This window comes from Hyla sarda, chromosome 4 (genome assembly GCF_029499605.1).
Source record: "Hyla sarda isolate aHylSar1 chromosome 4, aHylSar1.hap1, whole genome shotgun sequence".
Classification (NCBI taxonomy): domain Eukaryota; kingdom Metazoa; phylum Chordata; class Amphibia; order Anura; family Hylidae; genus Hyla; species Hyla sarda.
This window is the reverse complement of record NC_079192.1, coordinates 46,875,364-46,897,799: the sequence shown is the minus strand read 5'-3', so window position 1 is coordinate 46,897,799 and position 22,436 is coordinate 46,875,364. Positions and strand designations below refer to the sequence as shown.

The 22,436-nt window shown below is 41.9% G+C and overlaps 1 protein-coding gene across 2 annotated transcripts in view; it reads right to left on the bottom strand.

Moving 5' to 3' along the window:
- The window catches only part of ADGRL1 (adhesion G protein-coupled receptor L1), a 391,958-nt gene that overhangs the window by 192,729 nt on the left and 176,793 nt on the right, over positions 1–22,436 (bottom strand). For both annotated transcript variants that reach the window (XM_056570743.1, XM_056570744.1), the window contains exon 2: positions 4,568–4,701. In XM_056570743.1, the coding sequence (XP_056426718.1) occupies positions 4,568–4,637 (70 nt within the window). In that variant the 5' untranslated portion in view covers positions 4,638–4,701. The remainder of the gene's footprint in view (positions 1–4,567; positions 4,702–22,436) is intronic.

Genomic DNA, 22,436 nt, shown 5'->3' with positions numbered 1-22,436 from the left:
CCCCCCTCCCATCAAGTAGAGGAATTCCCTGTTCTAGCCAACGCCTAGAAGCCACCCAAAAATCTATCAGAGAAAGCATGCCTTATATGTAATGCCAAATCTATACTCACCTCCCCAGTGATGGCGGGAACTTATGCTAACTGCAATGGCTATATAACCTGGACAACTGCCTAATAAAGCTAGAAGTATGTTAACACTGACAATGTGTGTCTGTGTGTGATTTACTTATGTGCATGCACTCATAATCAATTCAGAAGGGGGCTGGATATTTACTAGGTCACTGATAAATCCATTTCATATATAGTTACTAATTTACTTATACACAATGGTCCAGATATACTACAGAAACCTGGTGAAACTTTCATCAATAATCTTTACATGACATTTACTGTGATATTTAGACACTTTACTATTATGCCTAAAATAGGAGCATGGCTTTGGCATAGGGGGTGTGGCCAAAAATATACCAAAATTCTGGTTCAAAATCCTGCCGCAAATTAAGCGAGACTAGACTAAACTGGCCTGAGCCAAAGTCAGAAGTGTATTTGGAAGGAATGGGAAATATAAAGGAAGGACTTGGCAATGGCAGTATTCCAAAAAAAACACCAGAAAAAAACCTGTGTGGAAACTTAGCTTTTGGAGGACCTGGCATGGCCATGCATTACATGGACAGTTCTTTGTTTTCAGTGGGTACCATGTAATTCCTAATATCCTTGGTGTTGGTGCCATAGGAAAATTGAACATTGGCTAACAGCTCAAATCCATTTTTTTGTTGGGGGTGGAATACTACTTCTAAAGTACTGTAGATAGTTATTTTTTAATTTGTTCTTTGTGCACTCCCAAGTTGATACATTTAGGACCAGGACCTAAATTTAGGACTATTCTATAGCATATTAGCACTCTGTAAGGGTCAAAATTAAACTGAGTCAGCGAGCTATGAAACTAAAAAAAAGAAAGCATACTTATCTGTCCTAATCCCCTACCTCTGCCATTTTAATGACTCCCCATCCCTGTCACTCTTTGCTGCACACTCAGATGACGTAGGACTTGCCAGCTCAGCTAATCACTGACCTCAGCGGTGACCCACCTTGGCCAGTGACTGTCTGAGTGTGTAGTTCCTGCGGGGATGACATATAACACGAACCAGTGATTAGCAGCAGGGATCTGGAGCTGTTAGAATGGTAGTGGTGGTGGTGGATCAGGGCAGGTGAATATGGTTTATTTTTTGAATCCTTATATTTCTAATAAAGGATTGGAAATTCGATCGGAACCGGTGTTCATGTTCTCAGGCTTCCTGAAGCTCCTTGAAACCTTTAGAGGGAAACCCCTTCACCTTCTCATAACTTACTACACGTAAAGGCTTCATTCTCATCTGTGCAGAAAAGGCATCACCCTCTATGTTATTTTGTTGCCTGCTTGGTATTAAATGGGGTGGGCGAAGTAATTCTCATTAGGAAATGCTTAGAAGTTGGATTGCTTAAAGCATGGTTATACATAATAGAACAATCTATGACCAGCAATTTTCATTGTATATGTATTCATTGTTGATGGGAACAAAGCAGACTTGCCAGTGAGTGCATTAGTAGACGTCCTGCTCTGCTTTACCCTCTGTAAATGACCCTGTCACGGCCGACATCCAAATACAGCTCGGCAGAATGTCCTAACGCTTATGAATAAAATATAATAACATGTGACACAGGTCAGAAACTGAACACAAATGGCATACCAAATTTGCCAATGACTATCACAGATGCCAACTATTTTGCCGCGGTTCAGATATTAAGATTTCATCTGTTCTGCTCATAGCAAGATCACTTATATAATTACCAATTAAAGAGGACAAGCTCCCGCGACATGTCTGTTCCTTTCAATACTTGTGAAATCTCTCTGTTATTCCTCCTGGAAATCTTTGAATAATGTCACAACTGGGTGTTACTATTTCACATTCCAATACATTTTGCACCAATTAGACAATGGGAATGCTTAGTGACTTACCACATATCAATTCATTCCTATATTACCAGGAGAAATAACAGAGGAAGAGCACAATGCAGAGTTCAGTTATATAATGGTTATGTATTAAAACAGACATGTCAGGAGAGCATATAGGTCCTTCTGAAAGGTCACTATTGTTTCAACAACCTTTGCATAAAGTAATAGCAAAAGTGAATAAAATAAACTTTGCAATGTATCTTATCAAAGAATGCTTATTTCCCTCATTATTATGCCTACTACCGGCAACCCCTCCCACTAAAGTTATCATTCACTCTGAGAAACAGCTTAAATCCATCCTGAGAGACAAGATGGACTAGGGCACACTGAGGGATTAGGTTACATGCTGCCCATACATATTTATGGAGAGAGAGAGGGGGACAGAAGGAGGTGCTGTAGTGAGACAGAAGCAATCAGAGACTGCAGAGAAACTATTGAAGTCTATGGTGAGCATTAGACTGCTCAACACTGCCCTATATTGTCCTCTATGCTGCTGCTGCTGCTATTTCTTAGAGTGTGTATAGAAATATAGGAAAGCAGGAGCTCTTCTGTATGTGTGCTGTGTATGGAAGATATTATAGATGTTCGGTTCCACCCACTAGCTCAGGGAGAACTAAAATTTTAAAAGCTTGCAGAGCAGAAATTTGGTGAAAAAAATGCCATATACAAGTTGTATAATGACCAGAAATAGTGCTGCTACTCATGGACAAACAAGACAGCTTGTCCTAAAATGTTACCTGAAAAGACAGGTACACTTTTAGTCCCTAAATAACTTCTAAGACAATGAAAAACTCCTTGTAACTTTTTTTTGAAAACTATCTAAGCTGAAGAAATAAACTTTTTGTTTGTTATTTCTGTCAGAAGTATGAAGCCAAAGTTGGCAGAGTTCTTCCAATTTAGGTATCTGCCAGTAAGTGTTGAGTGTTCCTGACTCCCAGGTTAGAGAGATCCCTGAATTAATTAGGTGTTAATTACCTTTCTGCAGAATGATTAAATACAGAGAAAAGAAGAAAGATGGAGGATAATTATAAAGGGGCGAGGGATGGGGGAAGGAAAACGAGTGGAGGAGAAGTCAGTTATGTCTTTCCATAATCAGCTCATTTCAATGAGGACATAAGAGATGATTATAGCAGGAATCACTTCAGTCAGGAACCAAACATGACTACAACTACCTGGAAGCAGGACTTGACATATGACCCAAGATGGCCGCAGTCACTCTTCATAGAATTACATGAAGCACCAAGAGAGGCCCATGCATTTTCATTGACTTGCGAAATGGATTTTACTTGCCAGATCACAGGTCTAGAACTCTATCCAAATATCCATGCCAAGTCAAAGTGGACTTGCTGGTGTCTACCCTAGACACCCAACACATGCCCCGGTAGCTCTGCCCCTGCACAATACTTTTGCCTGATCATGGCTTGGTATGAGTAGCCATGTAACTCCAACCTAAAGGCGGCCATACATTATTAACAACTGTTGGCCAAACACTTATCTCTCCTGACCAAACCACACATATCAATGTTTGGCCCAGCCAGATGGGAAAGCTGCAGCCAGACAGCTCTGGTGCCTGCTTATTCTGTGTCCATCCTCTCAAATCTAACCCCGCTCTCCACCTATATCATCTATTGGTGGAGAGTCGGGTGTCCGGAGAACAACTTAGACAGTTAGCCAAACTCAATGACGGTGGCGGGTTCGGCTGACTTTAGTCTAAGGTGTGGTTCCAAGAGCTTCAGTCACATAATGACTTTCTTGTGCAATCATAGAAGAACTTCTATTCTTTTCAGTATTAGCTTAGCGAGGATGTCAACAAATGCTCTACAAGAGACTATGTAACTCTCTGGCACAATATGTTGTGATGTCTGACTCAATAAACAATTTCAAGGGGGTCTGGATGTTGTAATATAGTATTACAAGTTAATTATACTAGATTTATGGGGATAGAACATTGGTCCGGGAATAATTCTGATAATTCTCCCTTACACAGGCAACCCATTGATTTGAATACATTTTGTGTAATACTGAATTTCCCCTGTGGTAGTGCTGCAGGGAAACTAAACACTTACCGACAGGATTCAGTGCAGATTACTGCTGATTTTGGGAGTCCCAGCAGGTGGACACTCTGTTCTCAGCTTATGGTCAAGGGACCCTTCCAATAAGTAGGGATTATTTAAAGCAGAGAACCCTTTTAGGCAGGCTTTTGATGCACTGTTTTGCTAAAATGTCCTGTTCCCCTTCATCTGTACCAGAGAACTAGTTAAGTGGAATGGGCACTGGTTATGTGGTCCACCTTAGCCACACTCTTTCACTAAAGGATCCATGCCACCCTATGCCCTGTAGTACATCAAGGAATCCCTACAGGATTCTTCTTCAGACCCATGGGCACTCTATGTACTGCTGTTTGGTGCCACCATAAGCCACCATATTCTGATCTACCACAGGAAGATCTTTTTCAAGTTAGATCAGTGGTCTTCAAACTGTGGCCTTCCAGATGTTGCAAAACCACAACTCCTTTTGAAGACCACTGCCTTAGATGAACATTCAATAGGTCAAACAACACACGGTAAGGTCTCACCTTGAGTAGAGGACGTCAACAATATGGCGGCTGAACAGAGACCCCACAAAACCAGCCAGGCCCCCGCCATACCGCTTGACACGACCCTGTCACTGAGCGTTCCTCTGTAACATCACCTCGCCAACCGGAGAGCTCTGCAAAGAAAACAGAGAAAACATTCCCATATTAATATTTGTATGCACCGAGCAAAGGGAAGAAACGTTCGGATTTTGTAGGACTATTTCTATGCACCATTTGTGGTATACAGTATTCGCACCATCGTGTGCCCCCGATGTCTGAAGTAGCCGCTATATCACACACGACTGGACATCGATGAGGGTTAACTAAAGCTGACACCACTAGATGGGAGAGACTATGTGAGAAATACTCCAGTCCTTGTGTATGACTGAGATGAGAGGGATCACAGGGCAGACTGCACTGTGTTATATATGTGTGAAGGAATGCAAGACAAACTCCAGCAGCTTTCCCTGCTAAACCCTTATATTAGATGTCTCTCCCTCATCCCTCCCCCCCCCACCTGTAATAGAGCCTGCCGAGTCACCCCTCCTTTATTTCTCATCCATTTCCCTCTCTCGTTCTGTCTTTCTCTATATATCTCTCTCATTCTCTCTGCAGAACCAACCCCCTCCTCCCTCCATCCATCAGTGGCCCAGCATTACTACATCTATCTATCTCATATCTATCTATCTATCTCGTATCTATCTATCTATCTATCTCATATCTATCTATCTTATATCTATCTATCTCATATCTATCTATCTATCTATCTCATATCTATCTATCTCATATCTATCTATCTCATATCTATCTATCTATCTATCTATCTCGTATCTATCTATCTATCTATCTATCTCATATCTATCTATCTTATATCTATCTATATCATATCTATCTATCTATCTATCTCATATCTATCTATCTCATATCTATCTATCTCATATCTATCTATCTATCTATCTCATATCTATCTATCTTATATCTATCTATCTATCTTCTATCTATCTATCTATCTCATATCTATCTATCTCATATCTATCTCATATCTATCTATCTATCTCATATCTATGTATCTATGTCTCTCCCTGTCTCTCTTATATTACCTGTCTATGCTTTGTATTAATATTTTTTCACATACTATTTAATCTGACTTTTTGCAGCCACATCTTTCTCCTCTTCTAAATCCAGCATTTAGACGTTCATCATCCCGCTTTCCTTCAATATCCCTTCCATGCTCTGCCTTTCCCGCGCACTTCTCTCTCTCCCTACCGTCCCTCCCCCTTCTTTATTAATCCTGGCACGCTCTCTGTCTTGCACACCTTTCTCCATTCTCAGCAATTATGGATTTCAAGAACTCATCTCTCTCTTCCATCATACACATTGCACTCTACCATCATATCAGTCATCACACATATAACCACTCTAAAATACACAGCACTCTACATTCATCACACATATAACCACTCTAAAATACACAGCACTCTACATTCATATCATTGAGCCTACATAAACTCATTCTACATATACAATCACTTTACTTTCATAGTAAACATACACACAGTATAACTATTGTACCTTCATATCATGCACTGTTTATATAGCCACTCTACATACACCATTTACCTTCATATTCATCATAAATATAATAACTCTACTATTATTTACTCTCAGGGTATGTTCACATTGAGTAATGTGAACAGAATCTCTGTTCGCAGAATTCCGCGAGTGGAGATTCCAACTGGTGGCTGCCACCAAAATAATTTGGTGGTAGGGCTGCATTGCCCTGCGCTGTCCCCATTGACGGCAATGCAGTGCTAGCGGACTTCTGCGCAAAGAGTGAACAGGTTCGCGGAATACCCATTGACACTAATGTTAGGGTTCACACTGCGGAATTCCGACCGAAAATCAGAGCACGGAATACTGTGCCAATTCCTCAGTGTGAACATACCCCCAATGAGCATTCTACATAAACAGTACTCTACCCCTATACATTCATCATTCATATAACATAACCTACAATGCATAACCGTTCACAGGTCCACTCTCTTCTGTCTCTCCCCATTACTGTGCCCATCCTTTAAAGGAGTAGTCCAGTGGTGAACCCAGTGGTGAACAACTTATCCCCTATCCTAAGGATAGGGGATAAGTTGCAGATCGCGGGTGGTCCGACCGCTGGGGCTCCCTGCGATCTCCTGTACAGAGCCCCGACAGCCCGCAGGAGGGGGTGTGTCGACCTCCGCACGAAGCGGCGGCCAGCACGCCCCCCTCAATACAACTCTATGGCAGAGCCTAAGCACTGCCTTCGGCAATTTCTGGCTTTGCCATAGAGATGCATTGAGGGGGCGTGTCGGCCGCCACTTCGTGCGGGGGTCGACACCCACTATCTGGCCGGAGAGCCGGGCCCCCGTACGGAGAGATCGCAGGGGGCCCCAGCGGTCGGACCCCCGCAATCTCAAACTTTTCCCCTATCCTTAGGATAGGGGATACGTTTTTCACCACTGGACTACCCCTTTAATGCAAAATAAAGGTTACAGGATTATGTTACCAAATAGATGGGGGCTCTACCTATGTGACATTTTTGGTATTTATTATATTAAAGAGTACCTATCACCAAACTAAACTTTTAATATACTGTTCCTTATGTAATTATAAGACACTTTGCTATTTACTTGCGGTTAAAATTCTCAACCTTTATATGTTTTTAATGTGGAAAAAAATAACCACTAGGTGGCTCTGTTCTGTTCCCTGCCACAAGTCAAATAGTTAGTTTGGTCTCCTCCCGGCCTGGTAGAAGACCAAACACAGGAAGTGCATTCGGAGCATGGTGAGGCACAGGTCTCGCAGGCTTCAGTGATGTTGTGCCTGTTGGGGAACGCCCACTTTCTCCTGCAGGGAGATTACAAAATGTGAGCAAGAACAAAGGTATGATACAGAGCTCTAAAAGCTTGGAAAAAATGTTAAGGGCAGGAGAGGTGTTAGGAGTAGTTAGGGATTAGAATCTGAGTTAGTTGGAAAATATGGTTGGAATGCTCCTTTAGTTGTACATGTACCTTATCTGCATGCACAGTACTCTACCCTCTACCATGTGTCCACAGGATACACACACAAAAACCATACTGCCACTTCATGCAGTACTAATTTATACAAAAACTGACACTACATAACCAGCACCTACTACCATATACATGAACTGACACTACATAACCATCACCTACTACCATATACATGAACTGACACTACATAACCAGCACCTACTACCATATACATGAACTGACACTACATAACCAGCACCTACTACCATATACATGAACTGACACTACATAACCAGCACCTACTACCATATACATGAACTGACACTACATAACCAGCACCTACTACCATATACATGAACTGACACTACATAACCAGCACCTACTACCATATACATGAACTGACACTACATAACCAGCACCTACTACCATATACATGAACTGACACTACATAACCAGCACCTACTACCATATACATGAACTGACACTACATAACCAGCACCTACTACCATATACATGAACTGACACTACATAACCAGCACCTACTACCATATACATGAACTGACACTACATAACCAGCACCTACTACCATATACATGAACTGACACTACATAACCAACACCTACTACCATATACATGAACTGACACTACATAACCAGCACCTACTACCATATACATGAACTGACACTACATAACCAACACCTACTACCATATACATGAACTGACACTACATAACCAACACCTACTACCATATACATGAACTGACACTACATAACCAACACCTACTACCATATACATGAACTGACACTACATAACCAGCACCTACTACCATATACATGAACTGACACTACATAACCAACACCTACTACCATATACATGAACTGACACTACATAACCAGCACCTACTACCATATACATGAACTGACACTACATAACCAACACCTACTACCATATACATGAACTGACACTACATAACCAGCACCTACTACCATATACATGAACTGACACTACATAACCAGCACCTACTACCATATACATGAACTGACACTACATAACCAACACCTACTACCATATACATGAACTGACACTACATAACCAGCACCTACTACCATATACATGAACTGACAATACATAACCAACACCTACTACCATATACATGAACTGACACTACATAACCAACACCTACTACCATATACATGAACTGACACTACATAACCAACACCTACTACCATATACATGAACTGACACTGCATAACCAGCACCTACTACCATGTACATGAACTGACACTACATAACCAACACCTACTACCATATACATGAACTGACACTACATAACCAACACCTACTACCATATACATGAACTGACACTACATAACCAACACCTACTACCATATACATGAACTGACACTACATAACCAGCATCTACTACCATATACATGAACTGACACTACATAACCAGCACCTACTACCATATACATGAACTGACACTACATAACCATCACCTACTACCATATACATGAACTGACACTACATAACCAGCACTTACTACCATATACATGAACTGACACTATATAACCAGCACCTACTACCATATACATGAACTGACACTACATAACCAGCACCTACTACCATATACATGAACTGACACTACATAACCATCACCTACTACCATATACATGAACTGACACTACATAACCAACACCTACTACCATATACATGACCTGACACTACATAACCAGCACCTACTACCATATACATGAACTGACACTACATAACCAACACCTCCTACCATATACATGAACTGACACTACATAACCGACACCTACTACCATATACATGAACTGACACTACATAACCATCACCTACTACCATATACATGAACTGACACTACATAACGATCACCTACTACCATATACATGAACTGACACTACATAACCAACACCTCCTACCATATACATAAACTGACACTACATAACCAGCACCTACTACCATATACATGAACTGATACTACATAACCATCACCTACTACCATATACATAAACTGACACTACATAACCAGCACCTACTACCATATACATGAACTGATACTACATAACCATCACCTACTATCATATACATGAACTGACACTACATAACCAGCACCTACTACCATATACATGAACTGACACTACATAACCAACACCTACTACCATATACATGAACTGACACTACATAACCAGCACCTACTACCATATACATGAACTGATACTACATAACCAACACCTACTACCATATACATGAACTGACACTACATAACCAGCACCTACTACCATATACATGAACTGACACTACATAACCAGCACCTACTACCATATACATGAACTGACACTACATAACCAGCACCTACTACCATATACATGAACTGACACTACATAACCAGCACCTACTACCATATACATGAACTGATACTACATAACCATCACCTACTACCATATACATGAACTGACACTACATAACCAGCATCTACTACCATATACATGAACTGACACTACATAACCAGCACCTACTACCATATACATGAACTGACACTACATAACCAGCACCTACTACCATATACATGAACTGACACTACATAACCATCACCTACTACCATATACATGAACTGACACTACATAACCAACACCTACTACCATATACATGAACTGACACTATATAACCAGCACCTACTACCATATACATGAACTGACACTACATAACCAACACCTACTACCATATACATGAACTGACACTATATAACCAGCACCTACTACCATATACATGAACTGACACTACATAACCAGCACCTACTACCATATACATGAACTGACACTACATAACCAACACCTACTACCATATACATGAACTTATACTACATAACCAACACCTACTACCATATACATAAACTGACACTACATAACCATCACCTACTACCATATACATGAACTGACACTACATAACCATCACCTACTACCATATACATGAACTGACACTACATAACCATCACCTACTACCATATACATGAACTGACACTACATAACCAACACCTACTACCATATACATGAACTGACACTACATAACCAACACCTACTACCATATACATGAACTGACACTACATAACCAACACCTATTACCATATACATGAACTGACACTACATAACCATCACCTACTACCATATACATGAACTGACACTACATGACCAACACCTACTACCATATACATGATCTTATACTACATAACCAACACCTACTACCATATACATGATCTTATACTACATAACCAACACCTACTACCATATACATGAACTGACACTACATAACCAGCACCTACTACCATATACATGAACTGACACTATATAACCAGCACCTACTACCATATACATGAACTGACACTACATAACCAACACCTCCTACCATATACATGAACTGACACTACATAACCGACACCTACTACCATATACATGAACTGACACTACATAACCATCACCTACTACCATATACATGAACTGACACTACATAACGATCACCTACTACCATATACATGAACTGACACTACATAACCAACACCTCCTACCATATACATAAACTGACACTACATAACCAGCACCTACTACCATATACATGAACTGATACTACATAACCATCACCTACTACCATATACATAAACTGACACTACATAACCAACACCTACTACCATATACATGAACTGACACTACATAACCAACACCTACTACCATATACATGAACTGATACTACATAACCATCACCTACTATCATATACATGAACTGACACTACATAACCAGCACCTACTACCATATACATGAACTGACACAACATAACCAGCACCTACTACCATATACATGAACTGACACTACATAACCAACACCTACTACCATATACATGAACTGACACTACATAACCAACACCTACTACCATATACATGAACTGACACTACATAACCAGCACCTACTACCATATACATGAACTGACACTACATAACCAGCACCTACTACCATATACATGAACTGACACTACATAACCAGCACCTACTACCATATACATGAACTGACACTATATAACCAACACCTACTATTATATACATGAACTTATACTACATAACCATCACCTACTACCATATACATGAACTGACACTACATAACCATCACCTACTACCATATACATGAACTGACACTACATAACCAACACCTACTACCATATACATGAACTGACACTACATAACCAGCACCTACTACCATATACATGAACTGACACTACATAACCAGCACCTACTACCATATACATGAACTGACACTACATAACCAGCACCTACTACCATATACATGAACTGACACTACATAACCAGCACCTACTACCATATACATGAACTGATACTACATACCCAACACCTACTACCATATACATGAACTGACACTACATAACCAGCACCTACTACCATATACATGAACTGACACTATATAACCAGCACCTACTACCATATACATGAACTGACACTACATAACCATCACCTACTACCATATACATGAACTGACACTACATAACCAACACCTACTACCATATACATGAACTGACACTACATAACCAACACCTACTACCATATACATGAACTGACACTACATAACCAACACCTACTACCATATACATGAACTTATACTACATAACCATCACCTACTACCATATACATGAACTGACACTACATAACCATCACCTACTACCATATACATGAACTGACACTACATAACCAACACCTACTACCATATACATGAACTGACACTACATAACCAACACCTACTACCATATACATGAACTGACACTACATAACCAACACCTACTACCATATACATGAACTGACACTATATAACCAGCACCTACTACCATATACATGAACTGACACTATATAACCAGCACCTACTACCATATACATGAACTGACACTACATAACCAACACCTCCTACCATATACATGAACTGACACTACATAACCGACACCTACTACCATATACATGAACTGACACTATATAACCAGCACCTACTACCATATACATGAACTGACACTACATAACCATCACCTACTACCATATACATGAACTGACACTACATAACCAACACCTACTACCATATACATGAACTGACACTACATAACCAACACCTACTACCATATACATGAACTTATACTACATAACCATCACCTACTACCATATACATGAACTGACACTACATAACCATCACCTACTACCATATACATGAACTGACACTACATAACCAACACCTACTACCATATACATGAACTGACACTACATAACCAACACCTACTACCATATACATGAACTGACACTATATAACCAGCACCTACTACCATATACATGAACTGACACTATATAACCAGCACCTACTACCATATACATGAACTGACACTACATAACCAACACCTACTACCATATACATGAACTGACACTACATAACCAGCACCTACTACCATATACATGAACTGACACTACATAACCAGCACCTACTACCATATACATGAACTGACACTACATAACCAGCACCTACTACCATATACATGAACTGACACTACATAACCAGCACCTACTACCATATACATGAACTGATACTACATAACCAGCACCTACTACCATATACATGAACTGACACTACATAACCAACACCTACTACCATATACATGAACTGACAGTACATAACCAACACCTACTACCATATACATGAACTGATACTACATAACCAGCACCTACTACCATATACATGAACTGACACTACATAACCAACACCTACTACCATATACATGAACTGACAGTACATAACCAGCACCTACTACCATATACATGAACTGACAGTACATAACCAACACCTACTACCATATACATGAACTGACAGTACATAACCAACACCTACTACCATATACATAACCAGCACCTACTACCATATACATGAACTGACACTACATAACCAGCACCTACTACCATATACATGAACTTATACTACATAACCAGCACCTACTACCATATACATGAACTGACACTACATAACCAGCACCTACTTTCTACGACATAACCAACACACTGTTTATGCAGCTAACATGTAATCACAATATTCCCAATTCTCCATATTCATGACATATATGGCCAGAAGCTTTATATTATATAATGTAGGCCAGTGGTGGGAATCCAGTCTGCCTCCATCCATTTACTGTAGGTTTTCTCACATTATACACAGTCAGCACTCCACCATCCTATCATCCATCATACGTGCTCACATTCCTCTATTAGGACCTGTTCTCATACTCATCAGCTGATATATATATATCTATTCCTCATATCACATCTCATTGTCTTTTTTTATTGCAGCCTTCTCTGCTGTTTCCCCCAATGCTTCCAGTCCATCCGCCCACGCACGCAGACCTATAGACTGACCCTACTACTCCTTCATACCATTCCCACTCATCTCACCTTCATCTATTATGGCCTGAGTGCCGCTACCACAAGGCTGCGGATGAGATCAGTGACTCTGTTATCACCGTATACACCGCCTATAGACAATATGGTATCGGGCACGTTCGGTGAGGGGAGGAAAGCACACACACATGCATACAACCTGTGAATACAAATTTTCCCTCTACGGATACTGAAGTAGCAGAGTTAGGTGCAGCACAACTGAAAAAGGCTACATACAGCTGCAGGTAACATTATAGCATTATACTTTATAGCAGTGTTTCTCAACCAGGGTGCCTCCAGCAGTTACAAAACTACACAATCCCAGAATTCCTGGAAAGCCAAAAGCAGCCAGCAATTCCTGCTTGTTCTTTGCTTTCTTTTGTGTTCTGGAAAACATCGTCTATATACCTTAAAGATTCCCACACACTTTAGGCTAAACTATTGGTTAAATCTTCTGATTCCAGCAGGACCTGTCAACCATCTAGTGCAGTATTCCCCAACCAGGGCTCCCCCAGCTGTTGCAAAACTACAACTCCCAGCATGCCTGGACAACCGAAGGCTTGCTGTTAGTTGTACTTTTGCAACAGCTGGAGGCACACTGGTTGGGAAACATTGCCTTATAGTCAAACAATGCAGAATCAAATAATAAAATGGGTAATACATGCAGTATGTATTGTATTTTATAGTGAATCATCGCTCCAGTTTGCAGCGTCTGACCCCAGTGCCCACCTTGTAACCCATCGCTATCATGTGCATCCTCCATGATAACATTCTGCTCTCCCCGTCCATGCTGCTGGCTTCCCTCCTGTACTCCATCCCTCCATTCCTCCTCTAATCCCCCCTCCTAGCGGCTCCCTCCCTTCTCTTCCAGTAAATGTTTCAGCACCATAGACAGCTCATAGGGAGCAGCAGCTGTGACACAATGAAGGAGGGGGGGGGGATGAGTATATGAGTCTTATCTGAGGGGGGGGGGGGGGACCTGGCCGGAGGTGAAAAGGAGGAGGGGGCAAATTGGTATTTAGGATGTTAACGTTACTACTTCTAAATTTATAATTCTAAATTTCAGGGGAAAAAAGGACTGTTTTTTTTTTTTTTTTTTTTTTTACATCGATCTATTACTATAATGTATAGGAACAAAAATTTCTGTAAGAAAAAAAACGTAAGAGCCCTCTTGCCACTTCATAGTGGCCTAATTTTCAGTGGGTGCCTAAAAACTGCACTACACAATGACCCCAACAGTTGCAAAGCAGTAATTACTAGAAAAGCCACTGGCCAAACACCAAAAAGACTACTACACAGCACCAACACCAAGAGAACCCATCATAAAAGGTCCTTTCCATGTGGTCTTAGTCAATGACTGATAGCAAGTAGGAACTGTGTTGTGGCGGTGGGGGTCACCTTGCTGTCCTGCCATTTTGTATTTTATTTTTATTATTATTATTTTTCACTACAAAGAGGGCAATATGAAGTGGCAAGTGGACACCTAAATTGATATGCCAGGATTTCAAATCAGTTTCCATTTAGATTTTGTGTAGATATTTTTTTTGGTAAGGTTTGGTTGTTACTTTCAGGGTACATTTAGGCAAGGTTTACACTGAGGACTTTCCGCTTGTGTATCTCCGGCTAAGGGGTGGACTGACACCTCATGGGGTCCCTGGGCAATAGAAGATCATGGGGCCCCCTAGTGCCCACCCTTTATAGACACCCCGCCCACATTCAATATAGTTTTTCCCCCTGCACTGTGGTTGCTTCCATCACACTCCTGCCTGTATGTGCTGAGATCTCACAGTGACAGGAATGTGGCCACCACATTCCCATTGGGATAGAATCAGGCACTAGATAGGATGGCTTCCTCCAATACCTTGGCTGCGCTGACTCCTCATCCCCTCCAGGAAGTGTAGGAAGCACAGCAGTGAGTACAGGCTGTATGTGTACGTCAGTGTGGATAGCCCCATCTGAAAGTGATAGGAGTGTGACTACAGAAATCCCACTACTATCACCCTCCGACAGCCGATGCAGCTCTGGAGTTGACAGCAGTATAAGGCAGCAGAATAGTAAGTCCAACTCTGGAGGTGACTAGAGTATAAGATATGATGCAAGAGCAGAATAGTGAGTGAAGCTCTGGAGGTGACTGGAGGATAAGATATGATGTAACAGCAGAATAATGGTTGCAGCTCTGGAGGTGACAGGAGGATAAAACACACTGTAACAGCAGAATACTGACTCCAGCCTGGAGGTGACTGGAGCATCAGGCATGATGGAAGAACAGAATGGTGACTAAAGCTCTTGAGGTGACAGGAGGATAAGACAAGATGTAACAACAGAAAAGTTGCTGCAGATCTAAAAGTGACTGGAGGATACAGCATGACGTAACAGCAGAGTGGTGGCTGAAGTTCTGGAGGTGACTGGAGGATAAGGCATGGTGTAACAGCAGAATAGGGAGTGCAGCTCTGGAGGTGACTGGAGGATAAGGCATGCAGTAACAGCAGAATAGGGAGTGCAGCTCTGGAGGTGACTGGAGGATAAGGCATGCAGTAACAGCAGAATAGGGAGTGCAGCTCTGGAGGTGACTGGAGGATAAGGCATGCTGTAACAGCAGAATAGGGAGTGCAGCTCTGGAGGTGACTGGAGGATAAGGCATGCAGTAACAGCAGAATAGGGAGTGCAGCTCTGGAGGTGACTGGAGGATAATGCATGCTGTAACAGCAGAATAGGGAGTGCAGCTCTGGAGGTGACTGGAGGATAAGGCATGCTGTAACAGCAGAATAGGGAGTGCAGCTCTGGAGGTGACTGGAGGATAAGGCATGCTGTAACAGCAGAATAGGGAGTGCAGCTCTGGAGGTGACTGGAGGATAAGGCATGCTGTAACAGCAGAATAGAGAGTGCAGCTCTGGAGGTGACTGGCGGATAAGGCATGCTGTAACAGCAGAATAGGGAGTGCAGCTCTGGAGGTGACTGGAGGATAAGGCATGCTGTAACAGCAGAATAGGGAGTGCAGCTCTGGAGGTGACTGGAGGATAAGGCATGCTGTAACAGCAGAATAGGGAGTGCAGCTCTGGAGGTGACTGGAGGATAAGGCATGCTGTAACAGCAGAATAGGGAGTGCAGCTCTGGAGATGACAGGGGGAAAATACATGGTGTATAAAGCAGAATAGTTAATGCACAAACATCTTACTTTACTCTGTCTTCTTCCAATGCAGTGAGGCTTAAGGACCTGCGGGTCATGTGACTCAGGTCCTTAAGCACTATCCTACACAGATAGTAAAGGGGATAAGTTTCTGCCCATAAGAAAGATAATGATGGTGCCCCCTCTCTCTGTCCTATCTGCCCCCAGGCCACATGTCACTACTTGCTATTCTCCTGCATTAGCTGTAAGAAGATCAGGAAGCATGGAAGCTGGAGGTCTGTATGTATCCAGCTTGTATGCGCCCTGATCTTGTGAAAAAGCAAGTCCTGCCATGGGTGGGCCCTCGGGCAGGGCCCAATTGCCCAACCTGTCAGTGCCCCCTGCTTCGGCACTCCCATAGAGATGCATGGAGGGTGCGTGGCGAGCCCTTCTCCATGTGCAAGGAGGGACAGAGTGCTGTACAAGAGATTGCAGAGGATAGTACATGGTACTTCTCCTTTAACCCCTTAACGACCAAGGACGTAAATTTATGTCCTGGTGCTGCAGTACTTAGCGCACCAGGACATATATGTACGTACTGTATTTGACTGCGAGCATCTGAGCGATGCTCGGAACATGCGCGGCTGATCCTGGCTGATCGCAGCCAGGGACCCGCCTGTAATGACCGACATCCGTGATTGCGGGGATGTCTGCCATTAACCAATCAGATGCCGTGATCAATACAGGATTGCCGCGGCAATCCGATCATCCGGAACGGCGTACGGAGGTCCCCGCACCTGCCTCCGCCGGCTTCCACAGGTTTTCTGCTCTGGTCTAAGATCGAGCAGACCAGAGCAGAAGATAGCCCTATGCATAGCACTGAACAGTATTAGCAATCAAAGGATTGCTATAAATAGTCCCCTATGGAGACTATTAAAGTGTAAAAATAAAAGTTAAAAAGTTTAAAAAAAGTTAAATAAAATGTGAAAAATCCCCTCCCCCAATAAAAATGTTAAATGTCCTTTTTTTCCCATTTTACCCTCATAAAGTGTAAAAAAAAAAAAAAAATAGTACACATATTTGGTATCGCCTTGTGCATAAATGTCCGAACTAATAATATATAATGTTATTGATCCCATACGGTGAATGGCGTGAACGTAAAAAAAAATAGAGCAAAATTGCTGCTTTTTTGTCACATTTTATTAAAAAAAAATGTATAAAAAAATTTATAAACGTTTTATATACACAAATGTGGTATTAATAAAAAGTACACATCATGGCGCAAAAAATGAGCCCTCATATCGCCACTTATACAGAAAAATGAAAAAGTTACAGGTCGTCAAAATAGAAGGATTTAAAACATACTAATTTGGTTAAGTTTGCGTTTTTTTAAGCGCAACAATAATAGAAAAGTATGTAATCATGGGTATGATTTTAATCGTATTGACAAACAAAATAAAGAACACACATCATTTTTACCGTAAATTGTACGGTGTGAAAACGAAACCTTCCAAAATTTGCTAAATTGCGGTTTTCTTTTTAATTTCCCCACACAAATGGTATTTTTTGGTTGCGCCATACATTTTATGGTAAAATGAAGGATGTCATTACGCAGGACAACTGGTCGCGCAAAAAACAAGCCCTTATACTGGCCTGTTGATGAAAATATTAAAGAGTTCCGATTTTTAGAAGACGAGGAGGAAAAAACGAAAATGCAAAAATAAAATTGGCCTGGTCCTTAAGGGGTTAAACATGACCACGTGCTTGGGCAATGTGCTTGCAAACTGCTGTTCTAGTTATATATTTTATGGAAAAAATGTTTAAACAAATTTTAATCATAGCTTCTGTGGAATTCAGACAGAAATCCCTAAGTGTGAATCTAGCTTTACATGTACATATTCTGCTGTGGAAATTAAGATTTGCTATAGATCCCAATGAATTCAATGGGTAGCAACAAAATCAGATACAGTGGAAAATCCACGGCAGATGATGTATGTGTAAACTTACAGCCTAGAAATTCCACTGTGGAAAATCTGCAGCATTTATTCTATGTGTGACCCTGTCCATACAGTCTAAACTGTCCTTACAGTCTAAGAACGTTTATTCACTTGATAATCTACCCAGGAAAAAAGGCCTTAAAGGGGTTTTCTGGCGCTAGCATAAAGATTAACACGTTTCTGAGTCCTGTAAAAAAAAAAAAGCCACACTTACCTATCCCTGGTCCCATTGGCTCGGTTTGGATCCGATCTTCTTCCTGCTTCAGAGACAAGCACTTGTTGCAGGACCTGAAGGCTCAGCCAATCTGGCCGCAGTGGTGTCACATTACATCCAGTGAATGGTTGAGCAGGCAGATCCTGCACCGATTTCTTGTCTCTGAAGCAGGAAGAAGACAGAAAATTGGGGAACTGGACAAGGCAGAACAGGAGCTGAATAGAACTGGGGATAGGTGAGTATGTTATTTTCTTTAAATTTTTTACAGGGCCCAAAAGGAAATGACACTGAAGTGGGCAAATGCCATGGCCGCCATGTTAGCTGGTCAAAACCAGACATCGGCCCTCTTAAAAATGGCAGTATTACAAAATAATGTTTACGCCTTCTCATAGTTAATGTAGCATGCTAGGAAACCCTAGCTTAGCTTCCAATAGTTAATAGGGGTTAATAGGATCAATATTGGATTGGGGGTGTCTGAATCGTGGCACTCTGCAGATCAGCTGTGTAAAGAGGCCTTGGCGATCGGGCCGCAGTCTCTTCAGTGTTTACTTTTAGTGCAACTCTGTTTATACTAGAAAACACCATAATATTTTTTTAAGGTCGGAAAGCCTCCTTAACTAGGTCCCCTCACATATGCTAATGTGATGGTTTCACCACGTTGCAGACACATAAGGTTCCTGCGATGCCTCCAGCACCCAAGATAATTTTAATAAACTGTTATCATAAACGCACAACTAGAGAAATACTAGTAAAATAGCATCCATAGCATTATACAGGGTTGCTAGTTTTGTCCCAGGTTTCATGTGAGAGACGCAGCTCATGTGCTTTTACACCCTCACACGTCTTATAGCCAGTGTTGTAATATTCTTCACCAGTCATGGTGCACGGGACCAGACTACCCAAATGCCAGACATGGGACCAGACTACCCAAATGCCATACTGAAAAGGGCACAGCCCAACATGTCCGGCCCACTATGTTGCACCTATTCTAAACTACTTTTACAGCTGATGTGTCGGGGGACAAAATGGGACAGTCTCCCGTGCTAAACCTACTCAATATGCAGTAGATGCTGTGTGTGTTATACAGCGGAAACCCACCTGCAATCCTGGTTGTTTAATCCCTCAGATGCCACAGCCTATAGTGACCATGGCATCTAAAGGGTTAGACAGAGGAAGGACTCCTGGTGAGATCAGATACCCACCCTACCCCCTCGCAATCACAAGGGTTCGTCATGGCAGCCAGGATCTAGTGAGGGCCCCAGGCCTTCCAGGACCCTGATACAAGTACAATACACTGCAATGCAAACAATTGCAGTGTATCGCACAAGTGATCACATGTTCAAGTCTCCCAGTGGGACTAAAATTAAATTTAAAAAAAATATATATTTTTTAAGAATATGTACAATGAAACAAAATTTTAAACATTGAATGGACACTCTTTTCTAATGATCAAATCAGTAAAAAAAAAAAAAAAGCCCATTCCCCCCCCCCCCCCCAAAAAAAAAAAAAATACAACAAAAAACTACAACTCTGCAAAATGTAAGAACAGGAAAGTTTTGGGTGTTCACTCTTGAACCCTACTTCTTTCTTTCACTCTGACTATCTTTCCTTTGTTCTCTTTGGATTTCCCTCCCTGTATCTCTCTGACTCCTTTCTTCTTCTTTCTTTCTTCCATGACTCTTCTTTCTTCTCTCTCTCTCTCTCTCTCTCTCTCTCTCTTTCTCTCTCTTTCTCTCTCTCTCTCTCTCTCTCTCTCTCTCAGACTCTCTTTCCTTCTCTCTCTCTCTCTCTCTCTCTCTCTCTCTCTCTCTCTCTCTATCTCTCTCTTTCGGACTCTCTTTCTTTCTCTCTCGGACTCTCCCTTCCTCTCCCTACCAACTTTTTCTAACTTTTTATTGTCCCTATTTCTCTCCTTCTCTCTGATTCTTACTTCATCCTGTCCTCCTATCTCTCTCTTCCCATGCATCTCACTGTCTCTCTCTCCACCCAGGTCTCTTTTTCCCTTCTGTCTGTGACTCTTCCTCCATCCTTTCCCCTCTGTTTCTCTGTTTTCCTCCCCATCTATCTCTCCACCTTACGTCCAATCCTCTCATCTATCTTCCACATGTCTGTGTGTTTTCCCTTCCTGCCTTTTTACTCCTCTTATTCTCCCTCCCTCTCCCTTTACTTATCTCTCTCTCTCTCTCTCTCTCTCTCTCTCTCTCTCTCTCTCTCTCTCTCTCTCTCTCTCTCTCTGTCTCCTGCTCCCGTCCATCCCTCCATCAGTCCCTGAGTCTCTCCATCTCTCTCTCCTCTGTCTATCTCTTTCTCTCTCTGTACATCTACCTGTCTCTCTCTCTCTCTCTTGGTCTACTGCTCCCTGTCAATCCCTTGCTCTGTCCCTGTGTCTCTTTCTCTCTGTACATCTATTTGTCTCTTTCTCTCTCTGTTGGCCTCCTTCTCCCCGTCTATCCCTTCATTGGTCCCTGTTTCTCTCCTTCTCTTTCTCCCATGTCTGTCTCTCTTTCGCTCTCTCTCTCTCTCTCTCTCTCTCTCTCTCTCTCTCTCTCTCTCTCTCTCTCTCTCTCAGTCTCTGTCTACCTGTCTATCCTTTTTTCTGTCCCTGGGTCTCTCCAAATCTCTCTACCCTATCTGTCTCACTCTTCCTTTCTCCCCGGTCTCCTTCTCCCTGTCTATCCCTCCTGGTGTCTCTCCATCTCTCCCCTCTGTCTCACTCTTATTCTCTCTCTGTAGATCTACCTGTCTGTCTCTCTCTGTCTCCTTCTCCCCATCATTCCCTGCTGGTGTCTCTCCATCTCTCCCTCCTGTCTGTCTCACTCCTCCTTTCTTCTCTCTCTGTCTCGTTCTCCCCATCATTCCCTCCTGTGTCTCTCCATCTCTCTCTCCTGTCTGTCTCACTCCTCCTCTCTCTGTCTCTCCCCATCATTCCCTCCCGGTGTCTCTCCATCTCTCTCTCCTGTCTGTCTCACTCCTCCTTTCTTCTCTCTCTTTCTCTCCCCATCATTCCCTCCCGGTGTCTCTCCATCTCTCTCTCCTGTCTG